Consider the following 26,793-nt stretch of genomic DNA (forward strand, 5'->3'; position numbering starts at 1 on the left):
TGTGGGTATAGGTGGTAAGGGAGGTATAGGTGTGATATTTGTGTAATGTGCGGAGAGAGGGCTAGGGGTGGTATTGGTGTAATGTATTGGTATAAATGTGAGGGAGGTATTGTGGTAATATGTGGGTATAGATGGTAAGGGAGGTATAGATGGGCTGGGGGTGGTATTTGTGTAATGTGTGGGGAGAGGGCTGGGGGGCGGTATTGGTGTAATGTGTGGATATAAGTGGTGAGGGAGGTATTGTGGTAATATGTGGGTATAGGTGGTAAGGGAGGTATAGGTGTGATATTTGTGTAATGTGTGGGGAGAGGGCTGGGGGTGGTATTGGTGTAATGTGTGGGGAGAAGGGTGGGGTTGTTAACAGCTTATTTGTTAATAATTTTTTATTTCTTTGTTTTAAAATGTAACATTTGAGACGTCCCCCCCTGCGGGTGCCCCAGGACAGCGTTCTGCATCAGACATCAGTGCACTTGTACTGCAACCTTACCTGTAAGCCCGGAGAAGGTAAGTTATTTTTTTTTTTTTTACAAAAGTCATGTACGCAAGGGGGGTGGGGGTGCGGCAGTAGGTTGAGTGTTTACCTAGGGGGCCGAGACACGTTGCACCGACCATGCCTGTATTACTGATATGTATTTCTATTGACCGCAGCCAGCCCTGACCTCAGCTTGTTTATAGACCAAGCTATAGAACTCAGCCAGCCCTGACTTTTGGCTGGTGTCATGCTGCTCTGGTAATAAGCCTCTATTACCATGAGTTAAGTCCTGGGGGCACCGGAGTCATCTGGAACATATTGCGTTCCTTGGAAAGGGGGCTGCTATAGTTGAAGACCTCATGAAGAAGGTTTTAGGGGATGTATTATCCGTTCCGATATGGCCATAAGAAATGTACAGCACTGCTGCAGCATTTTGGAGAGTTCCTTCTAGGTTCAGTGCCTGGCACAGCAGATAGGGAACACGGGGTTATATGTGATAGAGAAACAATATAGTACAGTCTGTTGGTTATTGTTGTTTCACAACTGCAATTTGGAAACTGAAAGTTAAAGATCACACAACACTGCATTATATAACTATTGTAATATTTGTAACATTTGTAATTGATGCTACTTTCAAGTAGCCTATGGTAGTATACGTGTTGTATTGGTTATATACTTATAATATATGATATGATACCATGCTTGTGTCTACATGTAACTCACCATGCTGGCCCTGACATCTTTATCCAGCACTACATATTTCTTTGCTTGTAATTCAACTTGCTGCCTACCTGGTGTTCAGGGATCATTACAGAGCCTGGCCAGCAGTAATCTCCACTACTTTTAAGTAGGAGGACAATGCTGAAATGAGATAATGGTGGGTGATATTGGATAGGGACTCTGACTAAAGTACTAGTGTGGAAAAAGGGGGAGTTAAAAAAAAATAGGTAGGAAGGTGGAAAGCCCTTTAAATCTATTACAGATAATCATTTCAAAATATGAGAAGGAGTTGCTAACAGTATGTTACGTTTATTACAGACTGAAAACACAGGTAAATTAAACCTATTACTGATTACATAGTAGTCTGTTTAAAATCTGCTATAGTGTAGACCCAACCACAAATAAGAAGTTATATGAGCCACAAGCTAATCTTTGGCACTTGCAACTTTATAAACAAATGAAGCAGCTGCACAACAAACCAAACAGCTCATTCACTATATAATATAAGTCACATAGGTAGTCCATATATAATAATGCTGGCTTTTAGTCCCAAAACAGAAGGTGATTAAACTGCAATAAAACTGGTAACGCTTCAAATGTTACAGCACTACCATTAATGTAGTCCTAAAATGTTTTAATTAAAGCAACCTGTGAATCAGGAAATAGCTGTGAAGATGAAGAAGCTCCTTTCTCTGTCTGTGAATAAATGCTATTGTAAATGACACATCCACACAAACACAGATACACATGTACAAATGAGCGTTTCCTAAGCACAAAACATTTTGACACTTTTTACAATTTTAAAACAATACAGGACATAATAAGAGGCGGGCTGGAAATTGCCATGATATCTACATAATTATGTAATTCATACTGTTGGCAGCCTCAAATAGGAAAAACAAAAATCACTTACAAACATATCCATCAGCAGGTGCTCCAGAGTCACCTCCATATCTTCCAGTTTAGCTGCCAGAGTCATGTTTATGATGACAGTAGATGCAAGTTGAAGCAGCAGCTTTACTGATAAACTTATATCCAGCAGTATTTTTTCAGGTTTAAGAAACTGTTGTATCCGCAATAAAATGAACTAAGAGTTTAGGATAAGCGCAGGAGGTGCAGCTATAATTTCAGTGACTTGTTTAGAACGACTTGATATTTGTATTGTGCTGTAAGGCTGTTCCCAGTTATTGTTCCAAGTTTAGCTAGGAAAGGTTATGAAGCTGAGTACATGCATTGCAGCTGGATAGTGACACAGCTGGGATTACGGATTGGAACAGAATGAGACACGCTCCTCTGTGACTGATACTTATATGTTTCCATTTTTTGACTCTGTCCCGCTTTTACTGCTCGGTCCTGACCTTTCATTAATGTCTGTGCACACTGGAAAGTATTGTAAGACAAGCCAGAATTTGGCTGTGATCAATGCTAGGCCAATTCACATAGCTACATCATGAATGATCCTTTGTGTGGCGATTGAAATTTCCTTGTAAAGCCACTGACAGAAGAGAGAATAGCGTTTTAGACAAGGGAAATTTACACCCTCATTTTTCCCTCGTTATATTATTAGATTAGAACTCAAAATTCCCAAAATAGGCTGCAATTCCCTTAAATTCATCAAAGCAAGCACTGGTCTCCAGCCTAGTGAATTGCTTCATTCACCCCAGTGAGGGTACTGGTACAGCATGTGTCTTATTTTTGATGTGCAGATGGACATGAAAACAAGTGGCAGCAAACAGTATAGTGGGTCTAGTGCTGTCTAATAATATTGTATAAAACTTGTTTTTATTGTGATCAAATCCCTCTATGTATAAGAAATTATTATCCTGTTATCGGAGTGAAAGAAAACTATACCTAAAGTAATTTAATATTTTGTGTTAGAAGTGAAATGTATGGTGTTACCTGTCAGAAGGACTCTGTTTAATTATGTTTTTCACCAAAGCCTTTATGTTATTCAGTTGTTTATTTTGGTTGCCCTTGCACACTACACTATTCAACTCTGCCCTGTGAATTGGATACACAGAACGGTTTTGTAACATTTCCAGGGGCAGGAAAAATTACACAACTCTGTATGGCTTTGTTGGTTTTTAAAAATACAGCAGGAAAGATGAAGCAATGTGGACATTGTAGGAAGGCATATTCACACCAATCAGTACCACATTATTCACTATGCAACCTAGGCTTCTACCTAGGAGCCGGTGGGCACTGAGGGGTCTGGACTACTAACCCCTGATATGTGTTTTCTTTTTTATGACAAACTGAGGGCGAAAGAGAGCCCAAACAATTATCTTACCTAGAGCCCCATGGGGTCTTAACCAGGCTCTGAAACCAACAAATCAAATCTGTCTAAATTTAGAAAACAACTTTAAGGTGCAGATTCAATTGTCCGTGATTTTTACTGTCACTGCTGAGTTTTGCTCGCACCTCTACGGGGCAGGAGTAAAAATCAGCGCTACTTCTGTCAAAAAATATCGCGCAAGGTGTCACTCGGCCGTTTTGGAGATACCTTGCGGCCCAGAGCCCCACATTTATACAGGACATTCTGCATCTGCCACGTAACAGAATATAATGTTTTTATCCCGTCCTCAGACAAACTCACTTCAGTTTGTTCTCATTTCCCATGTTTATTTTTCTTGCTGGTGGAAGACAAAATTTGACATACAGTATGTACTATCAGAGAAAGCCTCCCTAGACACAGACTTATTGCGCCTAATACTAAATTTGGCCACTTCTGACTAGAGATGAGCAAAGTTGCGGAAAACCCTGTGCAAATAGAGTGCAGGCCATTTCACAGCGGTGTGAAGTTCCCTGGATAAAATCTTTGAGTTTCCCATTTGATTCCTTTGGTTGGGGAAGTGCTGGGAACAGTTAAGGCCAAATTCCACAACCAAAATATGCAAATTTTAACAGCTAAATGTAGAACTAGGCGAATATTTTGTGGAAGGGTTTTGAAAATTTAACCTTTTTTTACTGCAGACTCTCTACTTGTTTTTAAATGTCTCAGCATTCTCTGTAAATTAACGCCAGCTTAGCTAAACAGATCATGCTTATTTCAAATGAGTCATTCTATGCCACTGTATACCTTAATTTATTTGAGATTTATGTATTTCTTCTACTGGTTTTAATTAATTGTCATATATTAATTTTAAATGTTATTTTATATTTGAATTATCATTGCATTATTTCACGTCCTAAATAAATCTCCCGAACACAAAACACTAAAAAGACACTGAAAGTATAGTTAAAACATGTATAACATACATGAAAACTGTTATCTGGTAAAACATGTGCAGATACAATTCTGCCGAAAAAGACCCCTGCCCATAGGTAACATTATAAAAATGTACCACCGTCTCTATGCATTTGCCATTCTAGCATCTTAGACCTCCCATGGGTTTAACTGCCATTGTTTGGGTGCCTGATTTGCCAACCCCTATTACTATGGTCACAGCAAATCAGTAGCAATTAGGGAAAACATTTCAGATTTTCAATTATAAGTAGGTTCTGCCAACGGTGAATATGTTGTGCTCAATTACTGTTGCATTTCAGATGCCCTGGTTATCATGAGTATTACTCACTAATCAAACAGTCTGCATTTTACATGGTAAAAATTGCATTTACAAGAAGAAATAATAGAAGATTAATGATTAGCTAATATTCTATTTCCTTAGAAGCCTGCACTTTGCTGTAATTGAATTTACAATTAGCCAACAAATCCAGTCTCTGACACACTTAGGACACAAGATCACGTTTGAAGGAAGGGTAGTGGCGTAATCGTTCAAGAATGTGAATAAAGAAGTTTTCATGAAGAATCTCTTTCATCAGCAAAGTAAGACTATGCTCTGTGGCAATCCAGTCAACTTTGTTTTTTATGTCGAGGATTGAAATAGTAATACTGCCTTATTTTAATGTTCTACACATTTCACTTCCAGAATATTCAGTCATGTTGAGTAACTACGGTCAACAATAAACAACAATGAAACTTACTGCCAATTATGGCATTTCTATATTTTACTGAACATTATTATTATTTACCTTTGCAGACCACTGTCCAGCAGTAGAACTTTTTCGGATACTAGGTTATGACTGCATTTGTTAATAATGGTTATCATATATGTAAATGGAAGCAGGGCAAAACTTATCAGGTCCTGATCCATCGTAAGCCATGCTACCTTCTGCTTAGCAACATTACACTTCCCCTATAGCCATGGCCCGATATTACGAAACATGCCACAACCCTATGCCCAGGGGCGGAAATACCCATAAGGGGCAGTTGGACCCATGGGATCCAATGAGCCTTTACAAGCACACACTTTTGTGGAAGTGGAGGCTAAGCACTGGCAGAGTTTTCCTGGCAGCATTAGTCTCATGCAGCCTAAGAGTGTCCCACCAATAGCAGCACACATCCCATGACAATGAATGACGCTGTGGAGCCACTTAATCTCCAGTCAAAAGACATAGTGGTGGCAGTGATATAGAAGAAGGAGATAGTGGTGGAGGCAGACATGTGAGTAATACTAGTGTGCGGTTGCAAATTACTAATGGAATACAATGTTAGTTGCCATTACTACTAATAACTATGTGGATATCACTACTGGTGGCCATGTGAGTATTAATATTAATAGTCATGTTAGTGATTATTTCTACTGGTGGTCACATTAATGACATGTCTGTTGATTGTCATGATAGTTGGCATTTATACTTTTGCCATGTTAGTTGTGTTACTACTGATCGGCATGTTAATGGCATTTTACTACTAGTGGGTTTGCTAGTGCATTTTACTACTGATGGGACATTTTACCAACCAAGGGGCATGTTATAAGCCTTTGACTACCAAGGGGCATATTATAAGCCTATGACTACAAAGGGGCATGTTAATGGCATTTTACTAATAGATATTCTATATCATGTCTTTAATACTGATGGGCATCTTAGTAGTATTTTACTACTAGTGGGCATATCCAAGGCATAATTTTACTGGCATATTTCAGGGTGCATTGCAATTTCTGCTATTTTGCAATTCATCTTATTGGGACCATATAATTTATGGACTTATGTTGCTATAAGTTATGTGGGCTCTTGTAGAGGAATAATATGGTAAACATAGTGGGCGTGAATCATTAAGGAGAGCAAAGCATAAAAAGGAGTAACTTTGCACCTGGGCAAAACCATGTTGCATTGGATGGGGAGATAAATTTAAAATGTGGGGACAGATTTATAGTTGGGATAGGGCATGTCCTAGATCCCGGAGAACATTTACTCTTTTTTTTTGCCTTGCTTACCTTAATTCAGGCCCAGTGACTATACAATATAGGACTTGTGTTAGTAATATAACACATCAAATATTTATGTATGTTACATTTATTTGCTTTAAATATCATTATTTATAACATTTACATATAAATTCTGGTAACCGCAGGCTTGAAGCACAAGAACTGCTGCTCCCTCTATGGAAGGAGGGGGCCCAATTACCATTGATGCACTGGGACCTTTCACTGTCTAGTTCTGCACTGTGTTCTACATAAAATTGGAATATCAGATGTATGTAATGGACCATGGGTGGAAATATTCACATAACTAGTTAGATTAATGACAAACCCTAGCATGGTGAGCTTGGCATGCATTGAATACAGAGAGGACCCAAAACAAGACAGACCTCTAAAGTTTTCTCTCAGTTGAGCGATCTGGGGTTGAAAGAGTTAAAAGCATAATCCTATGGGAATATAATGTTTAGTTCAACCCTGCAAGATTAACTGTTGCTAATAAGTATCCACGTTACAAGTTAGTGGCAACAGTGCATGTCACTGCTGATCCTTTGCACATTCCTAAAACTGGTTTGTTAAATCTTTTGTAGCATGTTACAATGTGGTATCTCAATATATAAAAGAATCTGTAATAAAAAATAGCATAATAAAATGGCTGATGTAAAGAACCTCCTCTATAAAGCAATAGGTTTGACAAACGATTACAAACATGTATTCATTGATCTCAATGAACTGAAGAATATCACTCTATAAAGTCCTATGTTTGTCATGACACAAGATAATTGTGCCATTTTCTGTACCACCCAAGAACAGATCAGACTCAATTATAAAGACCATCCAAAGGCTCCACATAATAGCAGTATTTTTATACTGTGTATTATGCTAAATGACTGATACCACCAAGCATGTTTTATATTCCTCATAAAGATCCTTTGAATTGCTTGATTCACTCGGGAAAACAAATGTCCTGTTCATTGTTGTATATTTCACATTTATTCTTTTAAGTTACCAGTGGTATCAGAGACACCATTGAAACAGATAGATACATAAAATAACTGAAAAAACCCAGCTGCATTCATTTTCACACTGTAATGAAAACAATACATGACACAACTGAATGCTTCTTTCAAGGAATGTCCAAGGATTGACTCTTAAAGGTGAATTCCAGGAAAACTGAATATACTTATTTTTTGTGAGTGAATCAACCTATCCCGATTTTAAGATCCATGGGGATCTCATTACTGAAACCAGTCTGCTGATGCTTGCACCCAATTATTTTCCAGATATGTAGATGTTTGAATGTAAATGTTGTCTTTTGGAAGTTTGTCAATGCATCTGATTGAATCAAGTATTCAAGCCATCCAGTCTGATGCAGATAACCTTGTTTGGAGCAGCGTTTACAGTCAAACTACAAAAGACTGTAATGCCTGGTTTTAGGTGAGGATGTCAGCTGGTACAATTTATGAAGTACATTGTATTATTGTATTGTACATTCTGGCTAAGCTCCCTGTGGGTTTAGCTGCTTCCAACCAATAAGAGCAGGTTTCCATACTCTGACCAGTGAGAGTGAAGCCGCCCTGTTTGGTTATAATGATTGGCTCTAAGCTTGTCATTTACAGCGCATTTTCTATGAGTTGCCGTCCTCTCGACATGAATGTGTTTGTTTTATTTTAACCCTTTGGATATCAAACCTGGATGAAAGAAAAGGCCCATACTTTGATCTAGAAGAACAATAAAGCGGTTAAAAACAGTATGTGTCGGGAAGTGTTTATTTAAATAAATTAAGTTTTCATGTTGTGGGTCTGTTTATTTTCCAGTGTTTTTACAGGTTAACTACAATTTCCAGTGTACCCTGGCAGCCATGTGAATACTGAAATAGTCCCCTAACATTTTTTGTTGCAGTGCTGAACGGGCTAGAGCTAGATGACATTATAAGTGGGGGACCTCACTGTGGGGGTTTTCCTGTTATAGTGTCACCAGACCAGCCTGTCATAGTCTAGTGCTGGCAGTGGCTGTCATAGCTTAGCACTGTTTGCTGCTAACAGCCTAGCTTATGAGCACTAGTGCTGGTAGCACTTTATTTTGATGGATTGGTGTTTATTTTAAACATGCAAACAGTCATCATCATCAAACTAGGGATGTGCACCGGCGACTTTTGAGGTCTCGTGTTTTGGATCCGGATTTTCGTTATTTTTGGGGTTCGGATTTGTCTCGCAAAACACTTGACGAAAGGTCTCGGTTCGGATTTAAGGTTTTGGATTCGGATTTTTTTTGAAAAAAACATAAAAAGTTTAAAAATCAAGTTTTTGGGCTTATTTTCACTCCTACGCTATTATTAACCTCAATAACATTCAATAACAAGCATTTCCACTAATTTACAGTGTATTCTGAACACCTCACAATATAGTTATTAGTCCAAAACGTTGCAACAAGGTATCTTTCTGGACTGCGTAGAGGAGTGGGTCACCACAATATATATTAAAAACCCTGAACTTTTATGATTCGCACCAATAAATGTACCTGGACTGCATAGAGGAGTGGGTCACCACAATATATTAAAAACCCTGAACTTTTATGAATCGCACCAATAAATGTACCTGGACTGCGTAGAGGAGTGGGTCACCACAATATATATAATAAGAAAACCATCAACTTGTATGATTCGCACCAATAAATGTACCTGGACTGCGTAGAGGAGTGGGTCACCACAATATATATTAAAAACCCTGAACTTTTATGAATCGCACCAATAAATGTACCTGGACTTCGTAGAGGAGTGGGTCACCACAATATATATAATAAGAAAACCATCAACTTGTATGATTCGCACCAATAAATGTACCTGGACTGCGTAGAGGAGTGGGTCACCACAATATATATTAAAAACCCTGAACTTTTATGAATCGCACCAATAAATGTACCTGGACTGCGTAGAGGAGTGGGTCACCACAATATATTAAAAACCCTGAACTTTTATAAATCGCACCAATAAATGTACCTGGACTGCGTAGAGGAGTGGGTCACCACAATATATTAAAAACCCTGAACTTTTATGAATCGCACCAATAAATGTACCTGGACTGCGTAGAGGAGTGGGTCACCACAATATATATTAAAAACCCTGAACTTTTATGAATCGCACCAATAAATGTACCTGGACTGCGTAGAGGAGTGGGTCACCACAATATATTAAAAACCCTGAACTTTTATGAATCGCACCAATAAATGTACCTGGACTGCGTAGAGGAGTGGGTCACCACAATATATATAATAAGAAAACCATCAACTTGTATGATTCGCACCAATAAATGTACCTGGACTGCGTAGAGGAGTGGGTCACCACAATATATATTAAAAACCCTGAACTTTTATGAATCGCACCAATAAATGTACCTGGACTGCGTAGAGGAGTGGGTCACCACAATATATTAAAAACCCTGAACTTTTATGAATCGCACCAATAAATGTACCTGGACTGCGTAGAGGAGTGGGTCACCACAATATATTAAAAACCCTGAACTTTTATGATTCGCACCAATAAATGTACCTGGACTGGGTAGAGGAGTGGGCACTGGGCACCACAATAAAATATATAAAAAACCTTCAACAGGTCTGCATTACACTACACATACGGCTGCTCCTCCATCCTCTCCATCATATACATGTTGGAGTTTTAGCGTGTGACAACCTCTTGTTTTTGATAATGTCAGTGCATTTTGAATATTTTTCAATTTGCCCCACACCACTGAATGTACTTTATCTATGATACGCATCTATCTATCTTGACTGCGTAGTGTGGTGGCCCCGGTACACAATTTGGTACCGAGGCCACAATATAATTAAAAAACCCTCCACGTGTCAGAACTCCACCAAACAAGTATCTGGACTGCGTAGTGGGGTGGCCCCGGTACCCAATTTGATACCGGGGCCACATTACCTCCTCCAATTTCCAAGTGTAGTGTTTATAACATCTTAACACTACACTAATTCTAGCACGTCAAAACCTCTTGTTTTAAATAATGACAGGGCATTTAACTTTTGATTTAATTTATTGAATTTGTTGGCATTTTCTTTTACTTTTTGAACATGGCAAACGACTGTTGAATGGTCACATAATGCCAAAAAAAAAGTTGCAAGATGGAATTGTCCTTGGGCCCTCCCACCCACCCTTATGTTGTTGAAATAGGACATGCACACTTTAACAAACCAATCATTTCAGCGACAGGGCCTACCAAACAACTGTGGCTGAAATGATTGGTTTGTTTGGGCCCCCACACCAATAAAACAATTCATCTCTCCCTGTACAAACTAAACAGGCTCTACTGAGGAAAGATGTCGTCCTTATCCTCAACCTCTGATTCCTCTCCCCCTACAGTGTGTACTTCCTCCTCCTCACACATTATCAATTCGTCCCCGCTGGACTCCACAACCACAGTCCCTCTGTACTGTCTGGAGGGCAGTGCTGTACTTCATTGAGGAATTGATTATTCATTTTTATAAACATCATTTTTTCAACGTTGTGAGGAAGCAACCTCCTTCGCCGCTCACTGACCAGGTTCCCCGCTGCACTAAAAACTCTTTCCGAGTACACACTGGAGGGGGGACAACTCAGTTAAAAAATAGAGCCAGTTTGTACAGGGGCTTCCAAACTGCCTTTTGGAGTTCTACCACGTCACTACCTCTAGTTAATTTAGATTGCAAGGCTTGTAAATATAAATACTTTGAAGATAAAAAAAAAGCAGGCTGCACAGACTGTGGAGCTAGAAAGTGAAATTAAATGGACCACGTTACTTTGGTGGCTATCTATGCCCCCCCCCCCCCCCCCCGCCCTACACTTGTAGTTGAATATAAAAAAAGCAGCCTGCATAGACTGTAGAACTAGCAATTCAAATATACAAAGAAATGGACAAAGGCAGTTTGGTATCTGTCTGCATCAGATCCCCTCTCCACTAGGAGTAAAACATAAAACTTTTCAGCCGTTATATAATCTAGAATATAAATAGAAATTGAGAAATGCAATTTGGTATCTGTCTGCATCATAATCATCAACATCCTCCTCAGCGCCAGCTACATCAATATCCTCCTCCCAGTGTACAACATTCACACCTTCATTAGCCAAATCTGTAACTGGACTGTGGGTGATCCTTCCAGCATATGCAGAGGGCGTGCTGCAAATGCTGGATGGAGTCACCTCTTCCCGTACAGTGATGGGAAGGTCAGGGTTCACAACCAACAACACCCTTGGACTTGCCTTGGGGATTTGTGATGTCATCTGTTTAGAAGGCAGAGTTCTTTGCTGTTTTGTTGTTGTTGCTGACAGCATAACTCTCTTAAATTTTTTGTAGGGGGGGGAGGAGGGCTTAGATCCTTGGGTGAAGCTGGACCACTAGTCATGAACACGGGACAGGGCCTAAGCCGTTCCTTGCCACTACTTGTCGTAATTGGCATATTGCCAACTTTACGTTTCTCCTCAGATGATTTTAAGTTTCTTTTTTTGCTGTTTTTTGAGAACTTGGGCTTTTTGGATTTTACATGCCCTGTACTAGGAGATTGGGCATCGTGCTTGCCAGACGACATTGATGGCATTTCATCGTCTATGTCATGACTAGTGGCAGCAGCTTCAGCATTAGGAGGAAGTGGGTCTTGATCTTTCCCTACTTTATCCTCCAAATTTTTGGTCTCCATTATATGTAGCACAAGATACTGCAGAATGTGTGAACTTGGTAATATTGCAGTACCAATGGACTTATACTGCTGGATTGGTTTTGCAAATTTGGTTATAATTATATATATTTTTTTTAATTTTTAATTTTTTATTTTTTTTTACTTTTTTTTTATTTTTTAAAAACTTGGGAATAATGGGGAAATAACTATGCCCTTAGAAGCACAGAGCACAGGACACAGCACCACTGGACTGAACAGGACACGGCACAGGACCCAGCAGCACTACGGAACTCAGCAGGACAGAGCACAGGACACAGCACCAATGGACTGATACTGCAGAATGTGTGAACTTTGTAATATCGCAGTACCAATGGACTTATACTGCTGGATTGGTTTTGCAAATTTGGTTATAATTATATATATTTTTTTTAATTTTTAATTTTTTATTTTTTTTTACTTTTTTTTTATTTTTTAAAAACTTGGGAATAATGGGGAAATAACTATGCCCTTAGAAGCACAGAGCACAGGACACAGCACCACTGGACTGAACAGGACACGGCACAGGACCCAGCAGCACTACGGAACTCAGCAGGACAGAGCACAGGACACAGCACCACTGGACTGATACTGCAGAATGTGTGAACTTTGTAATATTGCAGTACCACTGGACTTTTACTGCTGAATGTGTGAACTTGGTAATATTGCAGTACCAATGGGCTTATACTGCAGGATTGGTTGTGCAAATTTTGTGGTAATTAAAAAAAATTAAATTAGTTTTTGGTATTTTTTTAAATAACTTTTTTTTATTTTTTTAAACACAGGGGAATATTGGGGAAATAACTATGCCCTTAGAAGCACAGAGCACAGGACACAGCACCACTGGACTGAACAGGACACAGCACAGGACCCAGCAGCACCACTGACCTCAGAAGGACAGAGCACAGCACACAGCACCACTGGACTGATACTGCAGAACACAGCACAGCACAGCACAGCACAGCACAGAACTAAACAGCACAGCACAGAACTAAACAGCACAGCACAGAACTAAACAGCACAGCACGAGATCTACCAGGACAGAGGACCACCTAACACACCCTCCCTCTACCCTGATCAATGCCCGAGTGAAGATGGCGGCGACTAGCGGGGAATTTATAGGATCCGAGTATCGCGAGATCCGACAACGGGATTATGAGTCAGAGCCTCAGTTTCAGATTTGAATTTGGCGCCAATACCCGGATCTGTCTCGGATCCGACTCGGATCGGCAACGTTTGGGTGGGCTCGGATTTCATAAATCCGAGTGCGCTCATCCCTACATCAAACTGATGATGAAATCTGCCATCTCTACTGCATGATGATATGCTTAAAGCGTATCATGCTCTTAAAACATATCTTCATGTTGTATACACTTTTAATGTAGTATTATGCTGTATCTTTAGTTATGTGCAGCAATACATTTCACATTTTATTTTATTTTTAAATTGCACCACCGCTACAGCAGGTCATGTGTATTTAAGTGACCCCAGCATTTAATTAGACAATGAGCTCCCGTGGGAACTGAATAAACATTCTCTGATTGTAAAACCTTGCATAATATGTTGGTGCTATAAATGAATAAATGGATAACAATAATGTTTTGCACCTAAGCTACATTTAGACTTGCCAAGGATTCAGATCTGATATATCTGGAATAAAATTACTGGAATAAAGAGGCTCCTATAACTATGTTTTATTGGACCGTGCAAATAAAAATATGCAAGGGGTGTTTTATACAAATTGAACAAACTTCATGTCACATGGATTTTTCAGATTATTAGTTCGCTATCATGAAAGCCATTAAAATGTGACAGCTGGCAGGTCTCAAAGGAGGCTAGAAGTAATTGGTAATAGTGCACACGATACCCACAAATCCTACTACCCAAAGAATCCCTTCTAGGATCTAGGCCCCAGTGCAATTGCTGCTGAAGGAGGGGGACAGAGAGAGACACTAAAGGAGGGGGGACAGAGTGAGACGCTGAAGGGGGGGCGACAGAGAGAGACGCTGAAGGAGGGGGACAGAGAGACGCTGAAGGAGGGGGACAGAGAGAGACGCTGAAGGAGGGGAACAGAGAGAGAAAGCTGAAGGAGGAGGATAGAGAGAGATGCTGAAGGAGGAAGACAGAGAGAGACGCTGAAGGAGGGGGACAGAGAGAGACGCTGAAGGAGGAGGACAGAGAGAGACGCTGAAGGAGGGGGGGCAGAGAGAGACGCTGAAGGAGGGGGATAGAGAGAGACGCTGAAGGAGGTGGACAGAGAGAGACACTGAAGGAGGAGGACAGAGAGAGACGCTGAAGGAGGGGGACAGAGAGAGACGCTGAAGGAGGGGGACAGAGAGAGGCGCTGAAGGAGGGGGACAGAGAGAGACGCTGAAGGAGGGGGACAGAGAGAGACACTGAAGGAGGGGGACAGAGAGAGACGCTGAAGGAGGGGGACAGAGAGAGACGCTGAAGGAGGGGGACAGAGAGAGACGCTGAAGGAGGGGGACAGAGTGAGAGGCTGAAGGGGGGGACAGAGTGAGTAGCTGAAGGAGGGACAGAGTGAGAGCTGATGAAGAGGGGACACAGGGTGTGAGATGGCAAAGGGGATACAGAGTGATATGGTGAAGGGGCGCAGTGATATGATGAAGGGGCACAATGTGATGGTGAAGGGGTCTAAATACATCTTACGTCATTTTGACCCAACTACTTAAAAAACGGGACTACCCAGTAATTATTTTGGCTTAGGGGTGCCTTGGAAAAATTATGGTGACCCTAAGGGTGCCTCAGACTGAGAAAGTTTGGGAACCACTGCCTTAGGTTATAAGTCTAAATAAAAGTAGAGTGGTTAGTGGTGAGCTGCAGAGGAAGTCATTATGTTGTCCCAGTATTCTAAATATTTAGAAACCACATTCCACAAATGGGAAAAAGTTTGTCAAGAAAACCCAGAACCAAAAATAAAAATATACACAAAGAAACCTAAATAAAAATCAGTACATTATATTAAAGATGGATTTGTTTGAATTATTTTTAGGTCAGTGAAAACTTTATGGTTCAGTAACTATTTATAATCATCCACGTTGCCGGTGTTTTTTTTATTAAAATAAATGTACAAACAGTAAGAAATGCAATGCTATAACATACCACACATCTCTCACAGGAAATAAAGGTTCTCCTTTTACCATGTATACAGACAATTACTTAAAGGGGTTGAACCACTCTGTGCACTAAAAAGGCAATCACAATACTTAAAATCAACCAGCTTTGAGACACTAAAATGATTTAAAACAGTGGTAGGTAGAAACGCTCAGGACTGAATGTGAGCCAAAGAATGCATCATCTGACTTAATATGGGTACACACTACAGGTTTTTCAACCAATTATCGTGCCAATCACACGATAAACGACTGGTAAAGCAGCTGTTCTCACATCTCCCACTGCCGGGAGTTTTGAAACGGTGGTTCAAGTGGAAACAGTGGGGAGCGTTACAGTGGAGCCTGTACAAAGAATAAGTACCCATTCTTTTACTAAATATATTTTAAAAATATTAATTTGTGCCGACTCCTGCCTTTACTATTGTATTGCTTTAGAAACTTGGCTAGCCATTACTAAACTGCCTCCCTGCCTCACTTAATCCATCTTGAATGTGACTTCTTTAATTGTCCTTAAGAGACTTTTTCTCTCTACTTTCTTACCTCCATATATCTCTCTACTCATGTTTTTCGGTCTTGCAAAACCCTTATGACTTTCCTTATTCCTTTCGCTATCTCCTGTTCTCCGCTGCAAGTCTTCTCCTGTGCTGCAACTGCCCTCTCAAGTTCTGTCCCTTGTTCTGTTGTTTTGATTGGCTGTCAACTAAGCTTCAATTTTTACCTGGAAAGTCATCAATCTTCCTTACTACTCTGTTATCTGCCTATCTCTCCCTCTTTTTGTGTAATTTCCCCACTACACTCCCTGTAGTATACCAACTGTAAAGCTGTAGAGTATGCTGGCATTATATAAATACATGTTATTTATAATAATAATAATAATAATAATAATAATAATAATAACAATAATAATAATAATCCTATACCCCTAATCTAGAATTCCTGGTTGTATCGCCTAAGCTTTTTGAAATATAGGAAGAGGGACTATTCCCAGTTGTAGGACCAGTCCTCTCAAATACGTGAACACTTTACAATTCCAACCACCTATAAATTTATGTGTGGCTAATCCATGGCCCATAGTGTGCATTTATAGCTTCTTGCAGGCAAGCCCCTCGCCCTTCATGTTATGATTGTCATACAGCAATATAGTCAATGTATGTCTGTTTTATCATCCCCCTGTGGGCGCTATGTAGGTAAGTAAATAAATGCATACATATATACAAAAAAATGTGTGAGGCTAAAAGTGTGAGAGGAAAATTAAATACTGTGGTCTTTAGGTATCTAAAGTGTTAAGAGAAAATTATATTTTTCCTATTTATGATAAAGAAATATTAACGTAAATGCTAGTCAGCTGGCATGCTAGGCTTATTGAGGCAGCAGCTCTTTTATGGTTGCACACTTGACCAATGTATTAGGCCTGAGTCTCCTGTTCTGATCTGTAATCCTCTGTGCAAGGATAGGAACTTCACAGCTGCTGTTTCCATGACACTGCTCAGCTCTTTGCAGCCTGTTAAGCACTTCAGGTAGAAGAGGATAGCAGAGATGTTAGACAGGTCATGTCTGTGGTAATTTAATCACACTTTGATTATTTCCCACATGCTAGATAGGCTCATTGAATACACCAGGTTGAAGTATTTTATATTCTCTAATTGCATGTATTTTTGGTCTGATGTTTCATGATTAATTTGGTGTTGTATCTTTAATATCAATGTATTATTTTCTTTTTACGTGTAGCGCTGGCATATCTGTGTGCATGCATATGTCCATGAGTACCATCATCTGGAACTAAGCATGGCTGTGTGCCCTGCCATGGCAGAGATGTATTTGTAACTTTCACCAGTATGCACAATGAAAAGACGTCTGTGTCAGTGGATTAGCTGTTTATTTGTACATTTAGGGGCTCATTTAGAGATGGACGCATAGGTTTCTTTGACGCTCGTAGGAAAGAACAGACTAATTAAAAATCATACTTGCATCTGTATGTATAGTTGGACACATCTTGCGATGCAAACAACTCAAAGTGTATAGTACTTACTTAAATTTAAGGCATTAAGGCATAAAGGCAACCATACTGCATATATAATTTTTTTTATGTTATGGTATCTTTTAAGAAATGGTTCAAATGTGAGCAATACCCTAAATATGAAAATCAGAAATCATGTTATACATACCTCCCAACTTTTCAGATCTTTGAATTGGGACAGACTGTGAAAGGGGGAGTTGTACACCATGATGACGTGATGTGGCCACACCCACAGGGTGTGCGCTTAGCACAAGCTTCTCAAGTGCAAGGCTGCCCCTTAGCCCCTCCCAACCCCTAAACTGCAATTCATTCCCGCATGTACCAGTGACAGGTGCGCATAGTCCTTTGGGACACAGATTCTGACGGTCAAGACACCGGGACAGAGCACTCAAATCAGGACTGTCCTTCCTAAATCGGGCCAGTTGTTTGATATCATGCACATTTTAAATGCTGTTTATAACAGAATAACTTACCTCTGTTTTTGTCCCAAAAGTACAATGTACGTGGCTTATTAAACAACCTTGTCCAGGTGGCGCCTCTTTAAATTAGTACCTTAAGAGCTCGGATGACAGTGTGTCCCTTCAATCTGACGTTATTGGATGCTGCCGGGATCTTCAACTGCAGCAATTTAGTAAAGTCCCAGATTCAAGCTGTCAGTGTTTCCACTGAGTCGGCGATGAGGTCTTCGGTGTAATCTTGCTGGGTTATGTAGTTTCGGGATTTGCAGAGTCGTAATAGTGAGTACTACCGTTTGTTAAGCATGTACTGTAAAACTGATTAACACCATGAGCGTAATAGAATATTATTTTACTATATCTACATAATATGATATGATCACTTAAGATACGGTTCTTAAAAAATACAAATGCAAGGAGGTGATTAACCATATATGGTTCATTTCCCAGATGGAATACATTACCAACTTCCAGAACAAAATAGTGGCCCCCTTCCCCAAAATGTGGGATACCTGGTACTCCCACCACACACCACCCCTGCTCGGCACAATGTAAAGCCCTCTCCCCCCCACCCCCCTGGCACGCTTCCTTCCCAATACTTTCTCTCCCCTTTTTTTTACTATCATCGTGGCAAAGGCTTCTTGATATTGGTACAGGGCATACAGCCCTTTCTGGCCCTTCTCTACACTGGCCCGCTAGACTCTCCTGGAATGTCTCCGGCTGTTCGCAGATTGTTGTGTCGCCCCTTTCCATGTTAGCCATATTAAGTGTACCCTAACTGCATAATTTCTGTGATGCCATGCCTGTTTGTTTGTTCTTCCTATGTTCTTCTTAAAATTTTTACAATTAAAGAGTTTAAAAACAAAAAAAAACAAATGCAAAGACACTGATTGTCCTGCACAAACTTCATCCAGTCAGATCTGAAATCATCTGTACAGTAAGTATGATAAACTGAAAACCCAACTATTCAATCATTTATTTTTAAAATGATAAAAAAATCTAGTCAATTCAATTTTCTTTACACATGTAGATTTAATGCAGCACACAGATATATGAAGTCTTCTGCATATGGGGCAGCAAGGTGGCTAAGTGGTTAGCACTTCTGCCTTACAGCACTGGGGTCATGAGTTCAATTCCCGACTTTGGCCTTATCTGTAAGGAGTTTGTATGTTCTCCCCGTGCTTGCGTGGGTTTCCTCCGGGTGCTCCGGTTTCCTCCCAAACTCCAAAAACATACTGGTAGGTTAATTGGCTGCTAACAAATTGACCCTAGTCTGTGTGTGTATGTTAGGGAATTTAGACTGTAAGCCCCAATGGGGCAGGGACTGATGTGAGTGAGTTCTCTGTGCAGCACTGTGGAATCAGTGGCGCTATATAAATAAATGGTGATGATGATGATGATGATATCTCCCAAATGCCTCGATTTGAGGGCTCTGCCACGCTGTCCCAGAAGCAGACACCTTTGACCTTGCAGATCAGAAAGTCAAGAGGTCTGTCCTGTTCACTGCTGTTCTGCATCACACCTTGTGTGCATGGCAATGAATGAGGAGGGGGCATTATTCTTATATTTATTATTATCAACCTATATTCAACGTATTCTGTGTTACATAACATACACCTGATCATAAGATACTCCAAACTTTTCGCTAAGATATTACAGATGTTGCCAATTGTAAAGTGCTATGGAATATGTTGGTGCTATATAAATAAACGTTGATGATGATATAGAAAATGACACTGTGCAGCTGCCCATAGAAACAGAAACTGAGGATTTTGGTACATATCACATACGAACAAGATAGGTTAATTCGGAGCAGGTATATCTACATGCAGAGTTAAAGGTCTCAATGTTTGTCTCCCAAATAAAAGTGGAAATTTAGAAGTGGCGGTATGGAAAATATAAGTGAATGAAATTTGATTGCATTACAAGGAAAGCAGTAGGAGAATTGATGGTATTGCATACCACCTTATACCCACCCACATATGGTGTATATGGTGAAATACTATACCACCACTTCTCCTACTGCCTTCATTGTAATTCCTTTCACTTACATTTTCCATGCTACCACTTCTAACTTTTCACTTTGACCACTGGGTAAAATATTATTATCATATTATGTGGGAGGGACAAATAAAAATGATTATTTATTTGTTGGGAAGGGAGGGGATTTGTTTGCAAATATGATGATGTCTGAGTAGGGTCAAGGGAGCAACAGGGAATTCATTTATTTTCTATCTGTCATTGACACTCAGTGCCTGTAGATTGGATGAGGGCAGCAAGCAATAGTGTTCTATGCTTATGCCTATGGGAAGGGACAAATGTGTACTCAATGCTAGCTGTCTGGAGGACTATATGAATAAAAGTATATATGTGCCATAATATTTATTACAAGGAGGAGAAAGGAAGAATTAATCTTGGGGTCATTGTAGGTTAAGTACTGTAAATAGAATTGTATAGTGAAAATGTGCAAGGGAATGCTGCATGGGATGTGCGTGGGATGTTAATATGGCTTTGCTACCTTTCTACGATATCCAATATAATAGTATATTTCTGTATTTTTGTAAATGTGAATGTTTTATAATTTTGTAACTTAACCTAACAAATGATGTTATTTTAATATACATCCAAAGGTCTGCTAAGGTGTGTACCAAGCAAAAGTATATTTTTTATTTTATGGTATTTATTATAATTACCCCTCTTCAAATGTTGGGCACTTTGAGCATGTTATTATAAAGTTAGGCTGGGTACACACAACAGTGTTTTCAGTCGATTATCGGCCAATTACACGATCAATGACCGTTCAGCCCGAGATCGAATTAGTGTATACACTGAAACTATTGTCATTCCAAAGCTCATCATATCGTTTCATTTGCTTTTTAAAACAAACTAAAAATCTCGTTCATCTATGGAATAATGTTGTTTCAACCCTGCACTGTGTATGTACTCATGACCAATTGCCCGTCAAACTGACGATAGTTCCTCCAACAGAGACGCTTTTCTGAGCGTGTTTATTTAAATTTATGATGTTGTCTCTAATTCTCCCACGTGGTGCAGTGTTAAAATATCATGCAAATAGGAATAGTGTTCTTTCAATGGAGAAGCGATAATACATTACATGCTCCATATGTCATTTATGTGTTTCTGTATGCAAGTGTATACAACATGCATTGTTATAACATGTGCAAATACATATTCTAATTAAAGTACCATGTATTTACTGATGTGACATGTGTCCATCTCTTCAATTCTGTATTATTATATTAACATTACATTTCCTATACATCTGTGTATTTAATTCTTAACAGTAGGAATATATTTATATATACAGTATGTGTTTTGATATGTCTACTCTTAATATTATGGACACTAATACGTCTATGTGTATTTGATTCTCTTAACATAGTGGCAGAATAGGAATACATATATATATGTATATATATATATATATATATACATATATATATATATATATATATATATATGTGTGTATAAATATATATATATATATATATATATACATATATACATACACATATATGTATATATATATTGTGGCAAAAGCCCGCTACTGCAGAAGCACACGCGAACAACTTCTTCCTTTTATGTAGTTTTATTGACAGGATGGTAAATGTTTTGACACCGTGCAGATTTCACAGCATTTCTTGGAGACTCTAAACGCTAGCTAGACATAGCTCTGCTCTCTCAAGACCATCCAGCTTCACCAGCGTTGATCTCTCTGAACAAATGGCACAAACAAGTATTTATACATGTTACTCCTCCCCCAGCCTTAGCTTGATGGACAGGTGACACACCCACCTTCTCTTTAAAAGAAAACACCCATCTGTGGCTCTGTTTGCACAGACACACCCTGTCTGTTTGCTGAGAGGAAATCATGTAAGTTAACAAACTTTAAACTACACATACGTTTTTACCTGGTTTAATCTCAACCTAGGTGCATAACTGTGCCAATGTTTTATTCTGTTTGTATACTTTCTCTGCCTCTTGTCAGAAAAATGCCTCCCTTTGTTACAATATATATATATATATATATATATATATATATATATATATATATTTATACACACATATATATATATATATATATATATATATGTATTCCTATTCTGCCATTATGTTAAGAGAATCAAATACACATAGACGTATTAATGTCCATAATATTAAGAGTAGACATATCAATACACATACTGTATATGTGTGTGTATGTGTGTGTGTGTTGATATGTCTACTTTTTCTTTTTTTTCCCCATAATTTTTTATTGAAGAACTTCAGGCACACACATAATAATAAGCGTTTGTAACATTAGAAGTAAACAAGATATTAAAACTTGAAACCAACATCGTAAAAGGCAGTATAGATCAACTCCACATAACAATTATCTAGTAGAAAAGGCGTCATTTTTCGGAGGTATCCACAAACCAAGCATGTCTCAAAGAACTTGCCTGTGAGTCAGGGGCGGGCTGGCCCGGGGGGCAGGGTGGCATCGGTACCCCGGGCCGCTCATTCTGGCTGCTGTAAGGGCCGACCACCCACCGGAAACAATTTTGATTTTTCCATTTTGATTTTTATCGGCCGCCGCATCCCATGACAGGGGATGTGGCCGCGTCAGCGCACAGGCGGCCGCATCACATGACACGCGAGTCACGTGATGCAGCCGCCTGGGCGCCCCCGTTCTGAACTCTGCCAGCCCGCGCCTGCTGTGAGTTTGGTTTTTTGAAGGGAGGCCTCCAGCCAGTCCATCCTAATGACAAAAAACAGTTTTTGCTTAAAAGAGATCAAGTGTGGGAGGGGACCCCTGGATTCACATGTGGAGAATACATTTCTCGCAACAGGCGAGATTGCCAGCAATAATTTTTTACTGCCTTTGGCAGTTCAAGTATTCGGCGGCAGGATACCTAATATAGTTCATTCAGGAGTGAACGGGAGATAGTTCACTAGTTCTGCCATAGTGAACTTCCTTCACACCATTGATGTTAACCCTCAATTCTTTAATATATTCGTTCAGCTTTTCCATCTTCGCGAACACACCTTTTCCATCACTGAAAGATAGCAATATTTGTGCTTGCGCCCTCCTTCTCTCCTTCTAAACTTTCGTATGTGCTGAAATTCAGCCCTTTATTTAAATTTAAATATTTATAGCATGTAACTGATGGGAGGCCATATATCGGTACAGTGTATACGGAGTCACAATCTTTTGAGACAATGTTTTGTTCTATTTATATACTATGTTCAACCATGTAATAGATCTCCCACTGGCTCCCATTATGTGACTTCAATGCAATTTAACTACAGCATTTTTACTGAGCAAACAAACTGCCTGAAAAAACTAGTCTACCCTGCTACAGTGAACCACAAACACATCTGAAAACAAAAGCTACACCAGTAGAGGAAGCTCCTGGAGGACACACTCTATCATATTTTTATCTTAAATATTAAAGACTGATTGAAATATTAGAAAGAAATAGTAACTGGGTTAAATAATAATTCAATAAGACTTTAAGACTTCAGTCTGAATGAAATGTACATTGCAACGACACACATGTAATCCAATCATACTAGGGATAAGGCTTCCTGCAGGGTTAGGTGACTGCAAACAAACACATTTTTTCACTAATCAGTGTACATTATTGTATACAGCTGTATCAAACAATAATAAATATTGCACGAAAAATGTGCATCAAGATTGTGGTAGCATTATACAGTACGTGGCTCAGATTGTAATTGGCTATAATAGGTGTGTAGGGCTGTTTTTGTATCCATTGTCATCTATTTATTTTTATATAGCAATAGGACCATGACTCGTCAGGCTACATACACTACATACCACTAGTTGATCAATGCCCACGTGCATACCTACACTTCTTGTGCTATTAGTTAGACATACTCAAAACTTGTAAAACTATTTCTCAAACAGGTACTTCTAATTGGATCTAAAGTTTGGAAATTCAACAGAAATCCTCAAACTTTATATATACTATCAATTTTGAGTGAATACGAGCAAACACAGCAAAGAAAAGATTACAGGGAAACTAAATGCATGCCCTAAGCATATATCAGGGTTACTTTTACAGTAAAAAAAAATAGAGAATAATATTTATAGCAAAAAGCATGCATCAGATAAGAGAATAATCAAATTTCACTAATTAAATAAAGCACTTAAACAAATGAACAGCCTTCAGTAGCCAACATAGTTGAAATGTACATTTAGACCAAACTGTCTATTTTGGGGTGTCATAAGAATGGCTCACTTGGTGTGCCCACATGCAAAAATTATTGGCTTTTGTCTCATTCTGGTTTTGGGTACTTTCTGGGTTTCCCAAAAAATGATCCAATAATGCTTTCTAATCTAGCATCACTTTTTGGGCACAAAATTGCAAAAGCTACAGGTTGTTTAAGTAATCCACTGTTAGACTGTATCATGATTCTTAGGAATATTGATATCAACATGGTCTATGCTGAAGACATTTTATAAACAGGAGCCAATAGGGCTGATGAGAGTTGGAGATAAGCCCGTTTGTGTAGCATTAAATCTGCAAATTTATACTGTGGTCACAGAACAAACCCAGTAGACCCAGTACAGTATTCATTATTATTATTATTATTATTATTATTATTATTATCTTATGTTTATATGGCACCACATAGGGTCCCTGGTGCCGTACATAGAGCATTTGACAAAACGAGACATGGCATAGAGAGCATTAAAAAAAACAAAATCCAGTAAACTGCAGTAAATTACCGACTCATTTGAGAATAGGATAAAACAGGGCACGGCACACAGGGCAATAAAAAAACAACGTGAAGTAAATGATCAACCCATTTGAGAGCATGTTCACCGGGGCAAGGTATTATAAGTAAAAGCCAGGACATTAAGAAACTAGAGAATAGAAGGGGGAGAAGGAATTAGAGAACTGAAGCAAGCTGTACCTGGGCCCAGGAGTGTGGGAGCCACTAACAGGATCAGAGCATGCAAGGGGCGAAGGCAAGGGAGGAGATGAGACCAAGGGCAGGGACCTAGTGACGAGGTGTAAAAATGTTGTAGGGGTTCTAAGGGCAAAGGTAGCAGAAGGAGGAAGACATGAGGATAAGAGGGTCCTGCTCATGGGTGCTTACAATCTAAAGGGAAGGGGCAGACTAACAAGTGACACAAATGGGGGGTCAGGGTGAGGGAAGAAGTCTGAAGGGAGGAATAAACAAGAGTGGGTGGTAAGAGGAAAAGAAGTAGAATAAGAATTAGGGTGAGGAATATTTGTAGGTTAGGGTGAGCCAGTGTAGTGCTTGACAGAGACGGGAGATATATGTAGTCCGGAGAGAGAGGAAGATTAGTCTCGCTGCAGCATTGAGTATGGATTGAAGAGGAGCGAGACAGTTGTGGAGTTGCGGGGTAGGCCAGTGAGGAAGAGGGTGCAGTAATTAAGGCAGGAAATGATCAAGGTGTATATTAAAGTATGAGTGGCGTCGATAGAGAGGAAGGGTCTAATATGAGCTATATTGTGGAGTTGTAAGCGGCAGGATATGGTGAGGAATTGAATGTGGGGGGCAAAAAAGAGGGAGGGGGTCAAAGATGACACCCAGGCATCGAACTTGGGGAAGAGAGGAGATGTTGGTATTACCAATAGTGATGGATCAGATGGGAGGGGGGGACTTTTGAGGGAGGGAAGACTTTAAATTCAGATTTGCCCGTGTTCAGTTTAAGGAAATAAAGTGACATTCAGGAGGAGATGTCCGAGAGGCTACAGCACTCCTTGAAGAGGAGGAAAGGGGAGAGGTCAGGAGAGGAGGGGTAGATTTTGGTGTTATCGGCATAGAGGTGGTAATGGAGGCCAAATTAACTGATAAGTTGACCCAGTGAAGAGATGTACAAAGAAAAGAGCAGAAGGCTGAGGATGGAGCCCTGAGGAACTCCAACAGGAAGTGGGAAGGATGGGGAAGTGGGAAGAAGTGGGAACTGAAAAAGAGCGATTAGAAAGATAGGGGGTGAACCATGAGAGGACAGTGTCGGAAAGGTCAATGGTGTAGTAGGAGAGGGCGAAAAACTGTATCCAAGCCTGCAGACAGCTCCAGGGATGATAAGCAGGGAGTAGTGGCCTTTGGATTTGTCAGAAAAAAGGTCATAGTGACCTGTGACAGAGCAGTTTCTATGGGGTGGAGAGAATCAAGGAGGGAGATGCCAGAAAGATAGCTAGAGAGACAGTTGTAGACAAGCCGTTTGAGCAGTTTAGAAGCAAAAGGGAGGAGAGAGATGGGTCGGGAGTTAGACATGGCAGTGGTTGCAAGATTATTTTTTTTAAGGATGGGCGAGACAAGCACATTTTTTTTTTCCTTTAAAAGTTTTTATTACATTTTGTAAAAGTTTTTTAAGGGGTACAGAAATAAAAATGGGGGGAGTGGAGAGGAGGGAAGGATAATAAATAAATGGGTAAGAGGGGAGGGGTGGGGGTACATTGTGGGTAAGGAACACAACAATATATCAGCAACTTTTGACCAAAGAAGATACATCAAAAACCAGTTCAATGCGTTATACTAGGCACATGAATGTACTGGGAGACCCAACCTAATATCATCCAAGTAACCAAAGGCATATACTATACACAGCTATATTTCTTGAGCTCTCCGGAGAGACAAGCACATTTTAAAAGAAGAAGGGAAGATATCAGTGGAAAGGGATAAGTTGAAAAATGGGCAAGGTGTGCGCAGGTACTAGGCGAAAGGGATCTAAGGAGGTGGGAGGGAATGGCATACATGTATATTTGCAAATAGGTGCATATTCGCATGGAAATTGTCAGGGGTACTATGGTTTGTCAGACCCTCGAGGTCTGCTTGGCTTGGTTCTACCCAGGCCAGAGGCACGGAGTCTAATGAGGCAGATGGTTTTCGCCAAGGACCCACTGCAAGGAGGTGTGGACTTTACTTCTGCCCCTCAGGTCATATCCCTCCACGTGAGTGCTGGGCAAGACCAGTGGAGAGAACCCAGGGGTTGGGAGGAGAAGCCCTACAGAGTAAGGAGGAGACCCGT

At 39.9% G+C, this 26,793-nt stretch overlaps 1 protein-coding gene across 2 annotated transcripts in view; it reads right to left on the minus strand.

Moving 5' to 3' along the window:
- The window catches only part of FRMD4A (FERM domain containing 4A), a 361,665-nt gene that overhangs the window by 259,105 nt on the left and 75,767 nt on the right, over positions 1–26,793 (minus strand). Inside the window, exon 1 of one of the 2 annotated variants that reach the window (XM_075208669.1) lies at positions 2,106–2,265. The exons of the other annotated variant lie outside the window; for it this stretch is intronic. Coding sequence (XP_075064770.1) covers positions 2,106–2,171 — 66 coding nt within the window. The 5' untranslated portion in view covers positions 2,172–2,265. Of the gene's footprint in view, positions 1–2,105; positions 2,266–26,793 lie in introns of those variants that run through there. 2 annotated transcript variants of the gene reach the window in all.

The sequence above is a fragment of the Mixophyes fleayi genome, chromosome 4 (genome assembly GCF_038048845.1).
Source record: "Mixophyes fleayi isolate aMixFle1 chromosome 4, aMixFle1.hap1, whole genome shotgun sequence".
NCBI lineage: Eukaryota > Metazoa > Chordata > Amphibia > Anura > Limnodynastidae > Mixophyes > Mixophyes fleayi.